The following is a 22886-nucleotide window of genomic DNA, read 5'->3' as shown; positions in this document are numbered from 1 at the left end:
CTAGGACAGATAGGCAAATGAACTGGCACTAAGTGCTTAACAGAACTGCAGCACGCCCCAAAAATGGACGGCCGGCCACGACTAGCAGCCAAACGGAGCGAACTAAACTCAGTCTAGGCGGGGTGCAGGGTTAGAGGTCTGTCTTCCGACCCTGCTGGCCGGCCTAGTGTGGGAGCCGAAGCGCTAGCCTTGAGAAGCCGCAGGTGAGCAGTCGTGGGGCAGGCCGGATGGCGTCGGGTAGCACTGTATGAAGTGTGTGATAATGGAGGGGTGTCATCTTGGAGTAAGTAACAATCGAGCAAATCAATACTGGATGCATCTCAGCTCATCCGCGGAAGGATTGTCCTCGCAACCGAGATAAGGCGCCCCGCAGAGCCCCGGCTGGGCGGTCCCTCTTCACTACTTGGGAGTCTAACGGTACTTCAGCAAGGCGGTTCCCGCCCCTTGGGCTGAGTCGAAGGCGCAGGCGCCACCAAAATGGGCGGCGTGGGAAGCGGCGCGCCAGCTGAGGAGCTCGGAGCACGAGCGCTCCCGCGCGAGAAGTGGGCGCCAGCTGGGGTTGGAGGCAGCGCAGGCGCAGAAGGTCCCGGCCCGGTGCGCGCCCCCTGTGCCCCACCGTGGGGCTTCAGCACGCAGGCGCGGCAGTGTCCGCTCCAGGACCCAGCCGCCAAAGCTGTGTGTGTGGGTTTCACGTCCGGGACGGAGCACGAGAGGCAGGCAGTGGATTTCCGGTTCCGGGAACAACGAACAGCCGCTGGTGCGACAGCTAGGGTTTCGGAGGCGGCGGCCGCGGAGGTGGGAGAAAAGTAGGGCTAGGCGGGACGTGCAGGCGGCATCTTCGTCATGGGGCCGCAGGCCTAGCAGAAGCCGCGGGAGCTCCCGGCCCGCGCCGAGCTGGTGAGAGAGCCGTGGGAGTGGGAGTGGAGGACGCTCGGGCGACGCGGGAAGGAACTACGCCTGACGGGGAGGGAGGGCCCTCGGGCCAGGAGGAGGAAGAATGGCGGCGTCCGAGGGTTGAAAGGGAGGAATGGGGTGACTTGCTGGGGGGAGGAAGGAATGTCAGAGCCGCACACTGACAGGAGTGGCGGGGGCCTGGGACCAGGGGCAGGCCGGAAAGAGAGACATTAGCACACCCAGGGGCCACGGAAGAGAACTGGGGGGCTCGCAACACTGAGAGGGAGAATCGAGGGACCCCTCCGGCTGATGACAGGGAGAAACGGGAGGGTTGGATCGCTGAGGGGAGGGGCTCCTGTGGTGGGTGAGAAAAAGGAGAGGGCCAGAATGCCGTGGAAAATACTGGAAGAAGCAAACGGTGCTCCAAGAGTTGGAGAACTCAGGTTTATGACGCGAGGCCCAGAGGAGTTCCTACTCGAGTCTGAGCCCTGACCGACAGGAGCAGCCCAGTGGTTAGTTTCTCGAAAATTACTTGAAGCATAAAGATCAGGCTGGTTCTGGCAATAGAAGGCTTTTTTCCTTACCAGGTTGAGCTAGTTCCGATGATAAGTTTTCCTTATCATTACCCCTTTTGATTCTCTCTCCATACACCAACACTCACGTGTGTATAGATATATATATCCGATATATATATTAGGATATGTATGCATATTGAAGTATGTGTATATATTAGAATATCTATAGTAGCATCATCTTTTAATAAATTGTGTTGATCTATGGACTAGTATACTCGCAAAGCAAGGATCTGTGCAGCCGTTAATTATCCTTTCTACTGCCAGTTCTGTAGCTAAGAGGGTGTGCACTATGAAGGCAGTACACACAGAATGATTATGCATCCAGCTGCTATGGCCAAGACTAAGGTCTGGAGTCCACCTAGTCTTGAGAACCATCCTCCAAATAGCTCCTGATGGCAGGGTCTGGAGAAACTGATAACAGACATCTCCCACTGCCCCTGGCCCTCAGTTCAAACCATATTTCCTTGGGGGATTCTAGGGGGTCAAAACATAACTTTACAGGACAGGAATAGTATGAATGATAAACTAATGGCTACAAAATGGTGGTGTCTACATAGTTTTTATACACAGTCCAGTCGCAGAGATTGTCACAAATGCTCTGCTCCAGAAGATCACCCTCAAGCTGTGAATTAGTCAGCCCAGGAATAACCAAAGCAGGGCTGTTGTCTCCGTAAGCTTATTCTCAGCGGGTCTTCTCTGGTGAGCTTTTACTTTCCAGCTCCTCCAGGACAGCTGCTCTCTTAACTCATGTGGTGGATCCAAGGAGTGATACCCGCAACCTTTACAGCAGTTGGGGGGGGTAAGATGACAATATGGGGCCCTCCCCACACTGGGAGTGGTTCCTTTTCCCAGGTTTTGACCTGCACGGACTCCCGTGGTTGTCAAGGCTGAGCCTAGTTTCCAAGGAGAAGGGAGTACTTTCCCAGGAGATACAACGGAGTGTTGTTTTTTTTTTTTTCCCAAGGCTTGGAGCTGTCGTGACAACTCTATTTCTCCCAATTGTTTGGAATCTTCCCTCCCACCTACCAAAGATAGGTGGGGGCCTGCCATATATAACCGCAAAAGAGGAAAATCCCAAGGAATTGGGGTGTACCTGACTCGTGGAATCCGCAGCAGCAGGGTGCCTCAGTTCCTTGGCAGAGTTTGGCTAAGGTAGTTTTTAGAGTTTGATTCATGCACTCAGCTTTTCCTGAATTCTGGTTAGTAGGCATATGGAGTTTTCATTGGACACTTGAAGCCTTGGCTTCAGAAATGAATGCTGGCCTGTTGTCTGATCCTGTAGACAGAGGCAGCCCGTAGAGGGGTGTGATCTCTTTAACAGTGCTTTTGCAACCTCCCAGGCCCCCTACTTGCGTCTGGAAAGGTCTCAGCTACCTGAATAGGTGCAGAATTGAACTAACAGATAATGGAATCCTTGGCCTGGTTTTACTTCCATGAAGTCCACTGTATGTCCTCAAAGGGTGATTGATATCCCCGCAGCTTGTATGCGAAGGGTCTTGGGAATTTGTTGGTTTACATTATTTTTGGTACAAGTTGTACATTTTTGACTAATGTAGGCACATTGGGTGGGGAGTCTGGCAATAAAGTAATACCATTCTAACAAGGATTACAGTTTAGTTTTTTCCCAGTGCCCCATTTCTTGGCATTGTGTTATTGATAGGCCAATTTCTGTAGGACCAAGAGACACTGGTTGGGGGACCCTCTATAACCTTCTATTGTCTGATGTCCTCCCTCCAAGGTTGCCCAGTTAGCTTCCTCTTGCCTATACTTTGGACTTTCTGAGAAGCTTGGGTTTACTAACACCTGGACCATACGTTCTGTGGTGACAGGACATTTAGGCTGTTGAATAGCCTCTTTGCCACCTACTTGGCATACTATTTCCTCTACTGACTGTGTTGTTGCCCTTTTGATGCCCTCTCCAGTGGATTACAGCAACCTGTGATGGGCTCCATACTGTCTTCAGCAGGTGGAGGATTTCTTTATTATTTACTTTATTTCTTTTCCTCTTGCCAAGAGGATTCCCCCCCCCCTTTTTAAATAAAGGGCTCCATGTACATGCAAGGTAGTGAAGGAATATTTAGAGTCAGTGAAGATGTTAACTCACTTGGTGGCAGCAAATTCCAGAGTCCTGATTAAGGCCCATAATTCTGCCCATTGGGCCAACCATCCCTGAGGAAGGACCTTTGCCTCCGATGTCTGGTTCTTGGTGGTGACTGCATATCCTGCCATCTAGCATCCTTCCCTGACATAAAGCTCCTGTTGGTGAACAGGACCAAGTCTGGAGGCTTGAGGGGGTGGTCAGTTAGTTCAGGTCTGCTTGAAAACTCTTCATCTATCAAGTCTTCACAGACATGATCTGGGAGCCTGGGTCTGCTGGCAGGAAGGTGGCAGTTTCAGTTTCAGGTGATAGTTTTAGTTTGACCTGTTGATTTTTACAGAGTAACCCCAGAGTGCATCATCTGGGTGCCATCAATAGCGTTTGCTATCCATTAAGGTGGTCACTGCATGAGGCACTTTTATGTTGATGTTTTGGTTCAGTGTTCATTTATCTGCCTCCTGAAGTAGGCTTACAGTGATGATCAAAGCCCAAAGGCATGGAAGCCATCATGCCACCATAGAGTCCGGTTGCTTGGAGAGATAAGCTACCAGTCACTACCATGGTCCAAAATCTCGAGTGAGGATGCCCAGGACCATCTGGCTTTTCATTAAAACAAAGATTGAATTCCCAAGCAGTCTAAGCACTGGGGCAGAGGTCAGCCGGCACTTCATTGCCTGAACAGCTTGTTCTTACTAAATTTCCATTGCAAAGTCTCTTATTCTAAGCTTTTTACAATCGCATACAGAGGCAGAGTCAATACCACATATTCTAGTATCCAAATTCTGCAGAATTCAGCCACACCCAGGATTTCACATACCTCTTTTTGGTGTTTAACCTAGGTATTGAGAAGATAGTTCGGTTTTGCTCTGGCCTCAGCGATCTTTCCCCATGGGAGACCAGGAAGCCCACATACTTTACCTGCTGCTGACATATCTGGGCCTTCTTCCAGGAGACTTAGTAGCCAGCCTTATTAAGAGGGTCAGCAATGCTTGGGTGCCCCTGCAACTGTCCTTTTGGTTAGAGCTAGCTAGGAGAAGGTCATCCACATATGGTAATAAGACATTGTTCATTTGGTCCCCTGGGAAGGTGGCCAAATCTCCAGCTAGGGCTTCTTCAAATAAAGTGGGGAATTCTTTAACCACTGTGTGGCAATTGGGTCCAGATCAGTTGATCCCCTTTCCTTCTGTCAGGATCCTCCCATTCAAAGGCAAAGAGTGGCTGGCCCACTGGGGTCAGGGCAGAAAGAAGCATACTTGAGATCAAGGTAAATGGACCTGCCAGCTAGCATGGGCATGAGGTTAAAGAGGGTTTGGGACTATAGGGAATATGATTATTGTAACATTATTAACTGCTCGTAAGTCCTGGACAAGCTGATAGTCTTTTTTCCCCGTTACTTTTTCACCAGCAGCAATGGAGTATTCCGTGGCGACTGGATATGGTTTTTGATGCCTAGGGGTTTGCTCCTGGTTTAAGTTCAACAACCAAGGGAGGTGGGTGATTTTTTTAGCCATACTAGGAGGATTGCCTTTGGCCCAGACAGTAGGAAACTTTCAGTAGGCTAGGTGAATTGGTAATCTCATCTTTTTTTTCTTCTTCTTTTTCCGGTCTTGGGGCTTGAACTCTGGGCCTAGGGACCGTCCCTGAGCTCTACAGCTCAAGGCTAGCACTCTACCACTTGAGCCACAGCACCACTTCCAGCTTTTTCTGCTTATGTGGTGCTGAGGGACCCAGGGCCTCATGCATGCAAGGCAAGCACTCTACCACTGAGCCAACTTCCCATTCTGGTAATCTCATCTTGATCAAAGAATTGCCACTCAGATTCTCCTGTCACTGTTGTTATTAAGGCCTTCCCATTTCCCAGTGTTGGGTGAGCTGGCTCCCCCTGGGTGAGGATGTTCTGGGTGCTCAATATGGACAGATGGTCTCTTTCCAGTAGAGGGATTGGGCAGTCTCGTAAATATAGACACTCATGGCATACCAGATGGCTATCACGTTGCAGCCTTGGGTTTGATAAAAGAGCCAAGTCAGTAGCCCCCATAGTGATTTCCTAGTTAGTGAGTGGGGCTACTAGACATGTTACAATGGGATGCTGTGCTCCTGTATCTACCATAAAACTCATTGGCCCTCCATCATCATTTCGACCAGGGGCTCCTGAGGCAGGGGGTCCTAAGGATCAGGTCACCCCTATTCTGAATATAGTGCACCCACTACAGGTCTGTGTTTGGGGTGGCAGTACTGGCATGTACCGGGTCTGATTGGCCACCTAGGATATGTTCTTGGAGCCACTCTTGGGCCTCCATTAAAATGCACCTCCTTTCCTCAGTACTGAAAAGAGTGAGAAGGAGCCGGCAGCAATTACCCCAAGTTGGTTGGTTGATCTGGAAGTTGGACTCCAGGAGGTCTCTGAGGGCCTGGGGTTTCTTCAGATAAAGAATATGATATTTCTAGTTCAAGAGGTCAGTGGTACTGAAGAGTTGATAATAAAATGTAGGCCACCCTTTTGGACTGTGCCATATGAGACAATTTGCTGGGGGCCTCACGATTTTTTTGGGGGGGGGGTTCAGTTGTGGGGCCTGAACTCTGGGCCTGGGCGCTGTCCCTCAGCTCTTCAGCTCAAGGCTAGTGCTCTACCACTTGAGCCACAGCACCACTTCCGGCTTTTTTCTTTTTGCTTATGTGGTGCTGAGGAATCAAACCCAGGGCCTCATGCCTGCAATGCAAATGCTCTACCACTGAGCCACCTTCCCAGCCCCAACCTCACGGTTCTTGTCAGGGCATTTACAACACTTGAGCCTGGGCCTCCTGCTCAGCCCTGAGGCTCCAGTCCTCAGGTTGGAGTCCGGCTCTTCCCATTGAAGCAAGACTGATAGTGGCAGGCTTTCAGGCAACTGCCCAGTAGGGCATAAGTGCAGTGCTTCTTCCTCAGCGTCTCCTTCATAAATGGTCTTCTTTTCTGAGGCCAAGATAGTTATACTAATAAGATCTTACATTGGTCCTGTGAGTTTGTGTTGAAGCTCATCATTGAGGGAAGGTTAAGGTAGTCTGTAACCAGGAGTCTACATAGGGGAACTGGTCTAGATAAGCATACGCCCCTGATACCAGACAGTAGACTTCCCTAATGAACAGACAACAGAAGGTACTAATGTCATTCACCTGGCCAAGTCCCTTGTGGAAGCTTAGGTGCTTCTTAGCTAAAGGTGTACATGTATTAAAAAACGTAGGCCTGATCTGAGGTCCCTTATGGAATGTGAATCACTTTATGTGCTGCAAGTTGGGACCCACCTGAACTCCGTAGGTTTTGGCCACAGATAGTTTCACATTCATTCACACATTCATCTAAGAGGCTAAAACAATCCCTCCCTGTTTAGGGAGTGCCCTAAACTGGTGGCTGTCTGTGAAGAGACACCAACTGGTGGCCCTTTGTAAAGAAAAGCCTTGAACTGATGATTCCTTCTAAAAGAAGGGGCCTAAACTGGTGGTGGTTTTTAGAAAGGGCCGTGGGAGGTGATCAGGCTCTCCTTCTGTCCTGCTGCATGGAACTGGTTGGGTCAGAAGGACCTGGCCATTATCTGATTCAAAAGCAGATGTTACAAGTTGTTGCATTCTGCACTGAGTCTAGGAGATTGTGCTTTCTCAGAGTTGCAGGGCCCCCAGAAGGAGGGCCCAAATAACAGTTTAGTGGAGTTCAAACCAATGGAGGCCCATACTGGTGCCTCAAAGGACCAGCAGGGTTGTTTCCCAATTAGGGAATCATATTGTTATAGAAAATAGTCCGCGAAGAAGCAAGCAGCACTTGCCGCTCAGGTTATTACACCAGAAGGCCCAAGGGAGTTCCCATTCTAAAACCTGAACCCCAACCGGCAGGAGTACAACCCTTTTGTGGTGCTTGGGTTCTGGGTTTTAGTTTTGGGTAGAGCATGAGCGTTTTGAGTTTTGCTTTACCCCAACGGTTAGTTCTCGAAATTTGAAGTGTAAAGGTCAAGTTAATTCTGGTCAAGCTGGTTCTGTCAATAACAACTCACCATTACCAAATTGAGTTAGTTCTGATAACTGCAGGTTTTTTCTTATCAAGAAGACAGACAAGGATGGCATGATCCTGGGGCATGAACAGCAGGGAACTGGGGCATGGGTGAGGGGGTGGTTTAGAGTTGAGGACTCTGAGACTGATAAGAGAGAAATGGAGGGGATGCTGCAAGGTTTGATTGTGTGTGTGTGTGTGAGAGAGAGAGAGAAAGAGAGAGACAGAGCGTGCGCGCATGCACATGCATGGATACTAGGTCATTGCACTCTCACTTAGCTTTTTCTGCTCATAGCTGGCTCTGTCACTTGAGCTACACATCCACTTACAGCTTTCTGCTGTTTAATTTGATGTAAGAGTCTCATGGACTTTTCTATGTGGGCTGGCTTTGAATCCCAGTCTTCAGATCTCAGCCTCATGAGTAGGTAGCATTATAGCTGTGCGCCACTGGCACTGGGCAAAAGTAACTTTTTGTCTGTAAAGGAGAGGAATTGGAGAGGGTTGTGGGCTGTGATAGGCAGAAAGGGATTAGAACACTGAAAAAGGCTCCCAGGCTGAGGAATGGAAGGAATGAGGGCCTGTTCCTATATTGATATAGAGGAGTTGAGTTTGGATGTAAGTAAATGTTTGAGCATCGGGAATATGAATAAAGAAAAGAGCCAAAAGGGGAACTCAACAGACCAACAGGTTTTATTCAGGATGAAAACATGGGACTAGCACCAAGTCTTCACCTCGGCTAAAGGAACAAAATTGAACACCTCCCTTACAACAAGGGTCTCCTTTTATTAGGCAGAAAAGGTGAAGTCAGGTGGGGCAGATGTTAGCGGGTGCCATGGAGGCGGGGTGGGAGAGCAATTTTACGTTGAGTAGGAGGTCTAAAGATTTCAACAGCACCTGTGTCCATGAGGGGTTTCAGTGCCAGATGTGGTCTTGGTCTCAGGCTCTCTTCCAAGACCACAGGGTACATTTGTTCAGAGAAAAGGGAATCTAAATGATTCAGCAGGGTGGGCAGCAAGGATAGTCCTAAGGTATGGCTGCCAAGGGAAAGGTGAGTGCTTTCATTTTAAGTTATTTTCCATCATTGGGGGCTCTAGCTCAGATGATGCAAAGGCAGTGAAAGTTGTAACATTGAAATAGCAAGATAAAAGGACAACAGACAGCAGAAAGAAATAGCTTAAATGCTAAAATAAGGAAATGGGGAGGTCTTGGGCCAAGGAAGTAATGGGAGGCCATACACTGAAGTAGAGGACCAGACTGAAGGCAAAAAGCTGGAAGTGGAGTTGTGGCTCAAATGCAGAGCCCAGAGTTCAAGCCCCAGCATCAGCACAGAAACAAGCAAACCAGGGAATGTTTCCTGCAGCAAGTACAAGCAAGAATGAAGGAGGAAGAATAATTCCTGGTTGATGGTGAACGGAAAACCATGGACCCTCAGTCTGAGAATAGGAGGGTTAGGGAATCCTTCCCCAGAATCCCTCTATCTCTTCAGTAGAGAAGTCAAAACGGGGAAGCCTTGGCCTTGGTGGCTTACTTCTGTGATCTTACCTACTCAGGAGGTCCAGATGTGAGGATTTAATTTCAAAGTCACCCAAGCAGTAAAATCCACGAGACTCTTATGTCCAGTTAGCCATCAAAAAGCTGGAAATGGGGGTTGGGAAGTTGGATCAGTGGTAGAGTGCTTGCCTTGCATGCATGAGGCCCTGGGTTCGATTCCTCAGCACCACATAAGCAGAAAAAAGCCGGAAGTGGCACTGTGGCTCAAGTGGTAGGGCCCTAGCCTTGAGCTGAAGAGCTGAGGGACAGTGCCCATGCCTAGAATTCAGCCCCCACAACCAACAACCAACAAAAAGCTGGAAGTGGAGGTATGGCTCAAAGGATAGAATCCCAAACTTGAGGTAAAAAGCTTAGAAACAGCACCCTGGCCCAGAGTTCAAGCCCCAGAACCATCATAAATGGAAAAAAAAAAAGAAGAAGAAGAAGAAATAAACTCCTGGCCCAGGACAGGGAAGAACAGGGTGGAAATGAGGGATTATCAGATGCTTGTTGCCTGTGGCAGCTTGTAAGTTTTGAACAAGCACTAAAGACAAACATTAAAGCACAAACCAATGGTTTGTGTGTCCTGAGACACAACTTGCTTTTCCCTTTTTAGAGCTTCAGTGTCACCCACTTCCCACCATTCCCTTTTCTTTTCAGGCTGCTGCTATTTCCTAAAGCCTCCATGGCTGAGGACTGGCTGGACTGCCCAGCCCTGGGCCCAGGCTGGAAGCGACGGGAGGTCTATCGAAAGTCTGGGGTCACCTGTGGACGCTCAGACATCTATTACCAGAGGTACTGGGTGGCTTGTGAGCAAGTCAGGTGGAGCTGAGTCTGGTTGGGGGTTATAGAGAAGAGAGTGATTCAATTCACGTACATTTCCAATCATTAATTGAAGATTTTGTTTGCAAATTCACTTATTTAATAAAATTTATTTGACCAAAGTTAATATTCACAGTGCTTTCGTGGTTATTCAGAGAAGAGTGAAAATTTTGAGTTGCTTAGTATGTGTGATCCCAGGCCAAATGGAACAAGGGCTTTCTGTTTTCACCTGTTGTACTCAACTTGCCTCATTTTGCCTCTGATCTGTTTAGGGCCTTTTTGTGTGTGTGTGTGTGTGTGTGTGTGTGCTTTTCTGTTTGTTCCCAGTTTCCCAGTTTCTCTGTTTATATGACCCCTAAAGTAGTACTCCAGTGTCAGGAATACAAGAAGATTATGATGTTACTTACACACAAAAGTGTCAGATAAGCTTTGTTCTGGCATTAATTGCAGTGAATTCAGTATTAGAGATCCAAAATATGGATCTAGAAAAAGAAGAAACTTGCCTGTATGTATGTGGGGCTACACTGGTAATTACTAAAAGTAACAACCAAAAGTAATTGTTGACACTAAGGGAAAACTAGGAAAACAGCTAAGTGTGTGAATCCATGAAATGTTGGCCAATAAAACATGGACAACATTGTTATAAGGAAAACCAAAGACATGTTATCCAGCATAAGGGAAATATAAATCCATCTCTGTGCTGGCTGGCTTGTACATTATACAAGGTGATATGGTATGAAAAATGTTATACTTGTGTGGAATGCAGGCTGTACAAATCAAGAATCTGCAGGAAAAATCTTTTAAATGCTTGCTGTTATTCAGAATAGCGTTTAGGTTTCAGTGCTAATGACTCTTTTTGTGGGGGGAGGGCAGTCCTGGGACATGAACTCAGGGCCTAGATACTGTTCCTGAGCTTTCTTGTGCTCAGAGCTAGCCCTCTACCACTTGAACACCACTTCTGGCTTTTTCTGAGTAGTCTATTGGCAATAAGAGTCTCATAGACTCCCCTGCTCAGACTGGTTTTGAACAGCAATTTTCCGATCTCAGCCTCCTGAATAGCTAGGATTGTGAGCCACTGGTGCCTGGAAAATTTCATTCGTTCGTTTGTTTATTTATTGTGAGTTGAGGGGCTTGAACTCAGGCTTGGATACTCTCCTTGAGTTCTTTTTTTCAAGGCTACCTCTTTGAGCCACAGCTCTACTTCCATAATGAGACTTTTTTGATGAGAACCTTGGTAGACAAACCTATATGACAAAAATGGTCTTCAAGGTCCTTGGCTTTGAGTCGGTCATAGACCTTGCAGTCATTTGTGAGAAATATTTATTAAGTAAAATGCCTTTAAACAGAATATACATAAAACAAGGCAGTGTATTAATTAGGGGTTGAAAATGTGACTGAAGCTAGCTGAAACCTAACCATGTATTTCTGTTCGAAATGAGTAGCTAGGATTACAGGCATGAGCCACCAACACCTGGTTGCTGTGAATGCCTTTCTTATAAGATATACAGAAACAGAAGAGACCCATGAAGTTTATTATCAACTACTTATAATTTATTATATATAGTTGTATTTTTATATGTCTTCTAACAGCTTTGAATTGCCTTGTTTATGCATTTGGCAGGTAATATTTATGTTTGCTGTTTCATATGTTTTGCTGTTTTCATTTATGTTTTTACTTACATGAAGTGTTTTCAATACCACTAGTACTATGTGTTATAAATATGCTAATGTCTGTTTGTATCATATAGCTATGTGTTATTTAATAATGAGAATACATTCTGAAAAATAGGCATCACTAGATTTTCCTGTGTATACATACAGTAGAATTACACAAATCTAGATGGTATAATGCACTATATATATATACATGTTATAGTCATTGATTGCATCCCAGCAGTGGGGATACATTTGAGAAGCGTACCATTAGGCAGTTTCATGATGGGATGTACTTAGACAAAACAGGACCACTATTGTATCCCTAGGCAATGTAGTCAGTGGGACCCCATTATGTATGTAGTTCATTATTTGTCAGGATGTTCTTGTGCAGCACATTACCATAATGTATATACTATAGTCTGCTGCTCCTAGGACTATACCAAACAAAATGACACAGGATTAAATCAAATAGAAGAGGAAATTATGGAATGAAGAGATGTAGTAACCATGAGATCTGTGAGTCTGTTGTGGCCAACGTAGTATATAGTGAACTTAAACTCTTGAGATAATGAAAAAAGGAGTACAGTTGTAGTCATTATCTTAAATCAAGTATTATGTCATGTGCAGCGTTGTGCCATACTATATGATTGGCAGTGCAGCAGGCTTGTTTACAGCAGCATCACCACAAAAACATGAGTAAGACATTGTGTTTGACATTACAATGGTCATCATGTCACTAGGCTATAGGAATTTTTCATCCCTATTATAATTTCATTAGACCAGTGTAGAATATTTGACCTGTGGTGGATTTGAATGACATTATGTGGTTCACTGTGTTTAGTAATGCTTGTATACATGCTGGTAGTTGTGATGGGACCTGGCTTGGAATCATAGCCTGAATCCTGGCTGCCTCCTGTATTGCACTCGCTCTGTGGGAATGCTAGGTGGGTGGAATGAATTTGCTTCACCTGAGTTACCAACTCATCCTGATCCATCCCCAGCCCCACAGGAGACAGGATCCGAAGCAAAGTTGAGTTGACCCGGTACCTGGGCCCTGCATGTGACCTCACCCTCTTCAACTTCAAACAAGGCATCTTGTGCCATCCAGCCAGCAAGGTACTTCATGATATGGGTGCCCAGGCAGGGGTTAAGCCACCTGACACCTACCCATGTACTGAACCATAATCTTCCTGCCCTCATGTCTCCAGGGCCATTCTGTGGCCATTCCCAGCAAGAAGCAAAAGAAGGCTTCAAAGCCAGTGAAGGCTCGGAATCATCAGGTTGGACCCCAAAAGAGTGAGATCAGGAAGGAAACCCCAAAGGATGAGACCAAGGCTGATACTGGCACAGCGCAAGCTTCATTCCCTGCACCTGGGTGAGTGTTGACTTGATGTCAGCCAGGTAGCTGATGTTTGTTAGGGGTGCTATTAGGGCCCCACACCTGTCTTTCCTATCCCAGGTGCTGTGAGAACTGTGGAATCAGCTTCTCAAGGGATGGTACCAAGAGACAGTGGCTTAAGACATTGTGCAAGGACTGCCGAGGTGAGTGGTCCCCTAAGGCATTGGGGCATTAGGAGACAGGAACAGAATAAACATCAGGCTAAGCTGGAATTTGAGTGGTGGATACTGGCATAGGAAGTTGAATGATAGACATCAGAGCCCAGATAGTGTCCCTTGACCAAATGTCTCCCTAAAGGGACAGATAGAAAGTCTGTCTCACAGGGCTGGGAAGGTGGCTCAGAGGTAGAGTGCTTGCCTTGCATGCATGAGGCCCTGGGTTCGATTCCTCAGCACCACGTAAGAAAAAAGAAAAAAGCCGGAAGTGGTGCTGTGGCTCAAGTGGTAGAGCACTAGCCTTGAGCTGAAGAGCTGAGGGACAGCGCCCAGGCCCAGAGTTCAGGCCCCACGACCGGACCCCACAAAAAAAAAAAAAGTCTGTCTCACTTTCCATCCCTCTTTCCCTCCGCCAGCACAGAGAATTGCCTTCAACCGGGAGCAGAGGAAGTATAAGGTAAGAACATTGAATCCACAGCCCTGCTGTGGGCACTGGATGTAATGGGCTTGATGTGGGATGTGAATGTTTGGTGACTGGTCCACAGGGTGTGAGAGTCCTTTTGAAGGGACGTGGCCATAGATTGGTTAAGGAATTAGGGTGTCAATCAGTAAACATACTGAAGGATTCAACAGGGAACCAGTAGATAAAAGAGTGTCCTCAGAGTGAGCTAGTCAGTAATTACTAGATTCAGTGAAGGAAGCATGGTGGTGGGAATAGAAGTCATGTCAGTAAACATAAGAGAAACAGAGGTCTTGGAGTCACCTTACTGGGGCCTTTGATCTTGCTCTACACATTTACAGCGTGTGGGCTGTGGAGAGTGTGCAGCCTGCCTGGTAAAAGAAGACTGTGGGACCTGCTCTACATGCCTCCAGCAGCTTTCCCATGATGCAGCTCCAAAGCCGTTCTGCAAGTGTGAACGGAGGCGCTGCCTCCGGATTGTGGAGAAGGTGAGTCAAGCACATGGGGTGGGCCCAAGGCTCACCTCAGCCTCTGGCTCTCATGACCTTGACCCCATGCATCACACCTCCGGCCTCCCACAGAGCCGAGGGTGTGGAGTGTGCCGAGGCTGTCAGACCCAAGAGGACTGTGGCCGTTGCAGAGTCTGCCTTCGCCCTCCCCGCCCTGGTGTCAGGCGCCAGTGGAGGTGTGTGCAGCGGCGCTGCCTTCGGGTGAGTCAGGCTGGAGGGGCCAGTGCTGCTGGGGCCAAGGCTGGGCCAGAGCAGACATCACTACTAAAGCTGCCACCACTGCTGCTGTTGCTTCTTCCTGGTCTGGCTTTGCCCACCTCATGATTTTTTCTCTTCTGCCCCCATGCTTACCTCTCTGGCCTCACCTTTCTCTGCCAGCATCTTACTCACCGCCCTCATCGCTGCAAACAAGGATGTCAGCGTTGCCCTCCCCTGGTTGTGGTTCCCCCTGCTGTGAGTGTCCCAGTGTGCACTACCTGACTGTTTCTTACTTCTTGGAGGTCCTGTGCTTGCCTTATGCTTCCAAACCTCAACTTGGCTCTCTCCCAGGGTAAGAAACGCAGCCATCGAAGGGGAGGCTGCAACACCAAGAAGGCTCCCCGGCGGCGCTCCCAGGCTCAGCCACCACCTCAGCTTCCTGCATCAAAGTCCCCAAAGCAAAGAGAGCTGGTAAGGTCCTGTTGGGTAGGGGATGGTATAAGCCTGACCTTATCTAGTACCTGGCCTGACCCCCACCCATTTGCTTCTACAGCACACCAGTGCTCCAGCGCCCTCATCACCTGCCGAGTTCATCTATTACTGTGTAGAGGAGGATGAACTAGTGAGTGGTCTCCACCCTTCCTGGATAAACCTAGACTGTTCTGATGGTTAACTCCTAAAAAGCAGATTTTGTAATGGGCCTAATGGAAGAACAGAACGGCACAGTAATGGGGAGTGGAATGACACGAACAATACTGAGGGAAGGAATAGTAAGGGATCAACCACTGCAGTAATAGTTCCTCACGCTGGTACCTAATACTGGACTAGCAGACTACTAATGGGGCTGACTACTAATGGGGCTCATGTAGGATAAGTAGACTCAGCTGACACAGTGAGGAGAGATCTTAGAAATTCAGAGAAATCCTGATGAGAGGGACAGGGGGAAGGGGGAGACATCAAAGCTATTGTCGTGGCAGTTCCTGGGGGAGCAGCAGGTTCTGTGAAGGTAATGGTGCTAGAACAACCACATCCCTAATAGTTGATCAGGGCCAGCTGGCACAATGATGGTGGCTAATTTGAAGGTAACAAGCTGAGGTGTGGTGCGCGGAGACTTAGCAGGTTGAGGTTAGTGTGTAGCTAACTTGACCCACATGGTTAGGGGAGCGCCAGGAACAGCACTGGAGTAGGCATTGAGGATGGCTCCTCCTAATCCTAGTGACAGCAGCGCCATTCCCCTCCACCCCAGCAGCCCTACACGAACCGGCGGCAGAACCGCAAGTGTGGGGCCTGTGCAGCCTGCCTACGGCGGATGGACTGTGGCCACTGTGACTTCTGCTGCGACAAGCCCAAATTTGGGGGCAGCAACCACAAGCGCCAGAAGTGTCGTTGGCGCCAGTGCCTGCAGTTTGCTATGGTGGGTGGGGTAGAAAGGGTTAAGTGGATGGGATAGGTTGGGCCAGGCCTCCCAGTGCCTGGGAGTGGTGGGAAGACCTGGTAGGTGGGTGGGTGGTTCAGTGGTTCTGGCCAAGAATTAGCAGACATTGTTTCTGGGTAACTGAATCCAGTTGGCACTGGCTTTGCTAACGAGAGACTAGCAGGCAAGTGATGAGGTGTTATGTACCCAGAGTCTCTGCTGGACTAATGGGAAGTTAGCAGGGTGGGTGTGGTCGGTCATGGCACTGGATGATCATAGCATCCCCATCTTTCCTCATAGAAGCGACTACTGCCCAGTATCGGATCAGGGTCCAAGGAGGGAGCAGAATCGCCTCCACTGTGCCGTCGCCGAAAGAGGCCCAGCTCTGTAAAACGGCACCGCCCGGGCCCCACACGAAATCCGTCTCGGACTGCACGCACATCCCGACCGGGCACATCTCGACCGGGCACATCCCGACAGGGCACATCTCGACCAGGCACATCCCGACCGGGCACATCTCGGCCAGGCACATCCCGACCATGCCGTGCCCAGTCTCCAATGAAGCAGGAAGCAAGTGGTGGCTTTGTATTGCCCCCGCCGGGTACCGATCTTGTATTTTTACGGGAGGGTGCCAGCAGTCCTGTGCAGGTGCCTGGCCCTGCAGCAGCTTCCACAGAAGTCCCATTGCAGGTGAGAATGCCCCTTACCCTACCTTACTCAGCCCCATGTATCCTCATGCCAGGAGCTAAAGCCAACTTTACCATTCTCTCTCATGCAGGAGGCACAGTGCTCTCGCCTGAGTTGGGTTGTACAGGTGAAGCAAGAAAAGACAGATACCCAGGAAGAGTGGACCCCAGGCACAGCCATCCTGACTTCTCCCACATTGCAACCCGACTGCCCTAGCAAGGTGGGGGCAGTGCTGGTGTTTTCTGGGGGCCACAGTGAGAGGATATGTAAGCAAAGTGATGGTGAGCCATGGTAGTGGTGTTGTGAGCACAGCTGTAGGCATGATGGCTGAAGTAGCCTGTTGTTTGTGAATCACTTCATTCTGCATAAGCAGGCAGCTTTGTCTGTTGTGCTGCCCAACTGAAAGGAAAGATTGGTGAGAGATGGGAAAATCTGTAGGCACAGAGGCAGCATTTCTTGGTGATGGAAGTGTGGCAGGCTGGTAGAGAGAGACTGCCCTTGGGTCAGTTCTGTCCTAACTGCAGCCCTTCCCCATTTCTCTCAGGCAGTAGACCCAGTTCTGCCATCTGTGAAGCAAGAGCCACCAGACCCTGAGGAGGAGAAAGAAGAGAACAAGGATAACTGTGTCTCTCAGTCAGCCCCAGAAGAGGAGACAGGAGGGGCTGGCACACCTGTGGTCAGTGTTGGAGGATCCCCTGTCCTTCCCTCATCTTGCCTTAGTGCCTCCAGCCATGCTGACCTGTGATGTTAATTCTTTCCTAGATCACGGAGATTTTCAGCCTGGGTGGAACCCGCTTCCGGGACACAGCTGTCTGGTTGCCAAGGTGTGCCCCACACAGTGAGGGGTAGGCATGGGGTGGGTGCTGGTCAGATGTGGGCCCTGAATTTTGAAAGTACAGCTAGGAGTTTGGCTGGATACAGAGACAGATAAAGGCCTATATCTACTGTGCTGCTCATAACCAGTGAGGGTGTATGTGTAGCACCCTAGAGATTTTCTTGAAACCCAGGCCAAATGGTGTTCCAGACTCTCCTTTTGGGAAAAGGAGAGAAAACTTGACGCTCTGTGATGAGATTTTAAAAACAAAACAAAACAGAGATGAATAGAATCTGGTTCCCATTTTCCTAAGAAAATCCTGCAAAGCTAAACATAATGTACAAACTCTTACTCTGTGGATCATTGTTTGAGGTCTTAAAGGCCTTTGTAATTTCCCAAGAGGTAATCTCCCATTGGGTAGCCTGTCTGCTTCTGATGGTGGGAAGAATACCTATCACAGACATTGCGCAGGACTGGCCCCAGTGTGGGGAGGGCAGGGAGTGTAGATCCTTAGCTGGCTCTGTGAGTTGGGTATACATACAGTTGCTATATGACCTCTGGCTCATTTCACCTCCTATAGCATCGTGTTTGGAAGGATTTGAGCTGTCTCTCAGCCTTTACTATTGAGGTTACTACCTGTGTCAGATCCTATGCAGAACTTTCCCTGTAGTTCTGGCAATAGGAGGAAGGGCAAGATGCCTCTAAAAACTGGGCTGGGAGGAGGGCAGGTGAATGCTCCCTCCTGCAAGAGGTCCATGCATGAAGTACCAAGTGGGCTTTCAAACAGAAACTGGGCCTATGCACATGGCTTCCCTTTCTCCTATTAACCAGTTTTAACAGGCTGGAAACCCCTCCAACTAAAACTGGGAAATGAAAGAGATACTGACTGGTATAGACCCAGCTCCTGCTGGATACACAGCAGTGGAGATGTAAGCCTTGCCCTTCAAGGGACAGAAACCCTACCTGCAGGAAGCTTACCATTTCCCTGTGTGTGGAATCTTGCTTTCCAGGGAAGGTGCTGTACTGTCTGCATTGGTAGTTTGTGGAGGAAAGAAAAGAAGTAGAGGCAATTAAGGGAAAGGGGCCAGAGACACATAATAGTAGGAAATGGGTTTGTGATGCTCCATTTTGCAAATAGTAAACGTCATTCAACATACAGACCTGCTCCTTCTTCTCTAGGTCCAAGAAACTTAAAAATCCTGGAGCTAGAAAGCAATAAACTGGAGACTTCTGCAGACTGTAGGATTCAAGGTGATACTTGCAGAGCGGCTTTGAGAGACACCCTGATGTACTAGAGGCTGGGTAGCAGACTGGGTGAAGGGCTGGTGCATGGATTAAGCCTAGGAGGAAAAGCTAGCAAACCAAGGAGCAGGCCTACTTAGTACTTAGAATTTAAGGAAGTCAGTAAAAGTTGGTCATCTGTCCTTCTGGGCTTCTGAACACAATGAGAAGCTGTATTCATGGGAGGAGAATTGGGGGTGAGGAAGGCAATGTAATTTAAAGTCACTACAAAGAACCTACAAGCCACCTTCATCGATGATTTGAAGTGGCTTCTGGATGGGACCTGGCAGTGTCTCAACATTATCTCAGGGAGACAGGAGTTGAAAATGCAATGTCAATAAAGGAGGAAAGGAAAGGGACCACTGTTTGATGAGCTCCTGTGGACCAACTACTTTAATCCTGAAAACAGTCTTTTAAGGAAGACATTGTGCACTTTTGCAGGTGAGGAAACTGAAACTCAAAAGATACTAACTTTCCCAGTGTCAATTAGAATTGGTAGAGTTTAGCATTATGCCCAGAGTATAAGGTTTTGTTCTTTATGCTGTTGAACTGTTAACTGCAATCCTGTGTGCAATAATGTTACAATATTTCAGTAACAGTATTTTTAGTAGCTTTGAAAATACACAGTGGATTTCAATAAGCACTGTAATAAACCTTTTATACTCTTGCCTCTAGCATGGTTTAGGGACTGCTAAGGCTATATGTAGGTGGGTTCATCTTGTCAGAGCAGAGCACCTATTCATCCTCAAACTGGATTCCCCACAGACAGCAGATGCTGCATAGGATTTTTCAAAGCCTAAAGAGTATTCTTACCCACCAGCTGCTCCCTGACCTCCCCGACCTCAGCCAGAGCAGTGTTTGGAACTAAAATTGCCTGACTGGCTGTATCTTCCCTGACAATGAACATCTTCTATCCTCTAATGATCCTTGTGCATGGTTCTTGCCCCCAGCTCAAATATCTACTAGGAGGCTCATTTCCTGCTACAAGTCCTGCCCTAAGGGCCAGTCTTGGCTTAGCCCTACCTCACTCTCCATACTTCATTAATTGCCAGAAAGACATGTAGCTTGTAAGTTAACCACCTTTACAGTGCCAGAACTGGGTGAGTGCCCCTTAAATTTTATATCATATGGTGTTCCTTACCTTATTCCTGGCCCTGCAACTTTAGGTAATTCAGATAAAGATTATTCCTTTTATTTTTTAAGACAAGGTCTTGATTTATAGCTCAGAATTGCTTTGAACTCACTTTGTAGCCCTGGCTAGTCTCAAACTCATAACAGTAATACTCCTGCCTCTACCTTCCAGGTGCTAATATCATCTCCCATTTCTAATTCTCAAGATACAGCTGTCTGCCACACTTTTCTTCCTTTGCCCTTCCTTACCTAGTTCTGTCCTGGCCAAGACTGGATATTCTGATGATGCTCTATTCCTACTAGGATCCAATCATTAGCTCTAGTATTCTGATAGTGATATTCTAAGGGAAATGTGTTTGCTTGACATCCCAACTGAGGGAAGAGTGATTACTGTGTGTGTTAATTAGGGTACTGTCAAAACAGCAGAAACCTCTAAGACAACGATGATGTATGTGATTATTTAGAGGGATTCAACCTTACACAATTGTGGGTACTGGTTACACAGTCTCTGGTAAGGTGGTTAATTCTGCATCTCATGCTGGAGCTTGAAGTCTGCAGCAGGCAGTCGGGAAGGGAAGATGAATGTAAACTGTGGGAAACCCAGGACATATTGGAGCCCGCGAGCAGAAGCTGGGACCCACAAGTATGGCCTGGAACCCAAGTCAGTTTCTCACCACCTCCAGCTTCGATGCTCCCAGGGGAGGTGGAGCAGTGGCAAGCCTAGCTGTAGGCCTGACTGCTGCCCCACACCAATGAGGTGAGCCAGCAGAAAACTGACATCACTCGTGAACTGCTGAGCTGCGGCAGCGCCTTGTCTCCACATCAGCCTTGCAAGTGTAAAAATCTCAGTATGCTGCTGCTTCACTTCTGTCCTCCAGTTATCAGAGAAAATGTGTACCCAGAAGCATATGGGGAAGGGAGTTCCAGGACATGGCCCCCGCATGTTATAAAGCCCTCCTCCCATGAATCCGCTCCTGAGGGTCTCGCTACTCACCCGAGGATAACTTGGTAAAGCTGTATTGTTGAAAATACAAAGCTGAAGACCATGGATTTCATGGTGACTCCAGCAAGGAAGGAAATCCTGTCAAGCCCACACAGAAGAAACTTTCTGATCTTGGTTATTTTTGTGTCATTCATTCAAGTATTAACCTGGCCCATAGTAGGCATTGTACTTAATCCTAGGATATAGGGAGGGAAAATAGGGTCCATTCAGTCTTAGTAGATGCACTCCCGTATTACAAGCAGCAAATGGATCTCCAAATTTATCATGAACTTTAATGCTGAAATATGCAATCCAGGCAACTTTGGGAAAGGCAGCTCTTGTGAGAATCTTGTTGGGGCACAGTAAATGTTGGAAATAATTTAAATAATTTCTACCTAAGCTGTTACATTTAAAAATAATTTTTATTGTTCCATTTACTGAATTATATGCTTAGTGTTTCTTTGGGGGAAGGTTTTGGTGATGGTATCTGTGTTGGCTACCTTGAAGAAGCTGGGATGCTGGGAGTCAGGATAAAGTTCAGTTTTGTCACTTCTCTAGACGTCCGAGTGTGATGAATGAGACATACCACTGGTGTTGAATCTCCTGTGCTGGACATGGTTCCAGTCCTTCAACCTCCTCAGGAACCCTCCAGGCCGATGGGGGCTATTATACAGGCTCTGACCTTGGTGATACTAAGCAACCAAGAATCACTACCTTTCACTGGGTGGGACCCAGAGGAAGCCAGTTCCCCTCTTTAGAGTGGTGAAACAGGCAGAACTGAACTGGTTACTATGAAGCTCGCTTTGAGTGAGCTCCTAGCATGATGAAATCTCCCAGAGCAGCTGCACAGTCCTAGTTGGTCTCCCCATGCTTTTGCAAACCCCAGCAGAACCCTTTGGGATGTACAACTCTGAGACACTGGGCAAGCACCCCTGAATATTAAGTGGCCTATCACAAGGTGTTCCTGTTTTCAAAGTGCATGGGGGGGGCGGGGCGCTGTGGGTCTTTCCGTATAGACAGACACCAGGAGGTGCAAAGATCCAAGAGTCATTCCTCAGGACACTAGGGAACCCAAACAATCTCCTAATTTCCTTCTTTTTTGTTGTTTGTTTGTTTGTTTCAGGCTACATAAACTCTTAGCAGTAAATGAAAATGAGTATTTTACTGAACTACAGTTGAAAGAAGAAGCATTGTAGGAGGAAAAAAAAGAATTATTAAAGAGATTATTAAGAGAGAAGACATTATTTTGTGACTGAAAAGTTGAACCAGCAATTCAGGAAAATGGAATCCCGATCTAGAAACAAACCACAGAACATCTGAAGTGGGTGGATTACAAATGGTTGAGGAATTCCAATTTATAGTGATCCTCGGCTTTAAGAGGACAAATTAGTTGTACTTTGGTTGTTTAGTATATGTCATGCTGATATAATTACTGTTTTTTTTCCTGTGTTCTACTGTTCTATGCTCACCCCCACTTTAGAATGGGGATAACTTTTTTTTTTTGGCAGTACTGGGATTTGAACTCAGGGTCTTGTGCTTGCTAGGCAGGTGCTCTTCTGCTTGAGCCATGCCCCAGCCTGTAAAGTGGCATTCTTAATTGGCTTTTAGGTATCAACTATACCACCCTGCGCTTGATGGAAAATGCAACTCTGTAGTGCCCATGTGGTTCTCTGAAGGCCCCTTCTGGTTCTCTGATCGTTTTCCTAGTTCTGCCTGGGATCCTGATTCTTGGGAATGGATTACATGGACTTTGGATCTGAAGACTGACTGTCCTTAGTCTGCTCAAGATGCCCAGTCTTGACTGTGCCCATCCAGGTCACACCACTGGTCCCATTTGATCTGCCCCTTTCCTATGGTAAACCTAAGTCTGAGCCCTGGTTTCTGCCCAGTGCTAGGAATTTTTTTTTTACTGACTTTATTATACTGATTGGGTGGTTTGATAAAGCACTTAAGCTCCCTGAGCCTTAACTACTCTGTAAAATAAGGATACTACCCAGAGTTCCGTCATCCCTGATTGTTAGGCTCAAAGGCTGTATCTGAAAATACCTGCAAATTGTAAAGCACTACACCAGTCTAAGATTGTCTTGTGATTATTACGGTATGGATATGAAGAAGAATGTGTGTGGGACAAAATTTAACCTTTGCATGAAACTTTTGCTTCCAGACCCATTACAGGCTATAAATAGCAAAGCCGTCTGAAATTATACTTAGACCTTTGAGTCTCTTGGAGCTAAAGAGGTTTTTAATTTTAATCCCCACCCGC

At 47.5% G+C, this 22886-nt stretch overlaps 1 protein-coding gene across 7 annotated transcripts; it reads left to right on the top strand.

The window, feature by feature from the left end:
• The first annotated feature begins 619 nt into the window (after positions 1-619).
• On the top strand, positions 620-22700 carry Mbd1 (methyl-CpG binding domain protein 1). Of its 7 annotated transcripts, XM_013018983.1 has the most exons (17): positions 620-897; positions 9776-9910; positions 12595-12709; positions 12802-12968; positions 13053-13135; positions 13564-13604; positions 13949-14095; positions 14189-14317; positions 14495-14569; positions 14666-14785; positions 14868-14936; positions 15561-15728; positions 16029-16418; positions 16507-16635; positions 16960-17091; positions 17178-17239; positions 18409-22700. In XM_013018983.1, exons 2-17 carry the CDS (start codon positions 9801-9803, stop codon positions 18446-18448), a joined length of 1977 nt encoding a protein of 658 aa, XP_012874437.1. In that variant the 5' UTR covers positions 620-897; positions 9776-9800; the 3' UTR covers positions 18449-22700. The 7 variants fall into 7 exon arrangements, with proteins under 7 accessions (XP_012874437.1, XP_012874439.1, XP_012874436.1 ...); XM_013018985.1 differs by lacking the exon at positions 14495-14569 and having other exon boundaries at positions 15564-15728; positions 17178-17260; positions 21747-22700; XM_013018982.1 differs by lacking the exon at positions 14495-14569 and having other exon boundaries at positions 17178-17241; positions 20193-22700.
• The last annotated feature ends 186 nt before the right edge of the window (positions 22701-22886 follow it).

This window comes from Dipodomys ordii, unplaced genomic scaffold (assembly GCF_000151885.1).
Source record: "Dipodomys ordii isolate 6190 unplaced genomic scaffold, Dord_2.0 Scaffold43, whole genome shotgun sequence".
In the NCBI taxonomy this organism is placed as follows: Eukaryota; Metazoa; Chordata; class Mammalia; order Rodentia; family Heteromyidae; genus Dipodomys; species Dipodomys ordii.
Note: the sequence above shows the minus strand (reverse complement) of the source record. Positions and strands in the feature narration are given on the sequence as shown.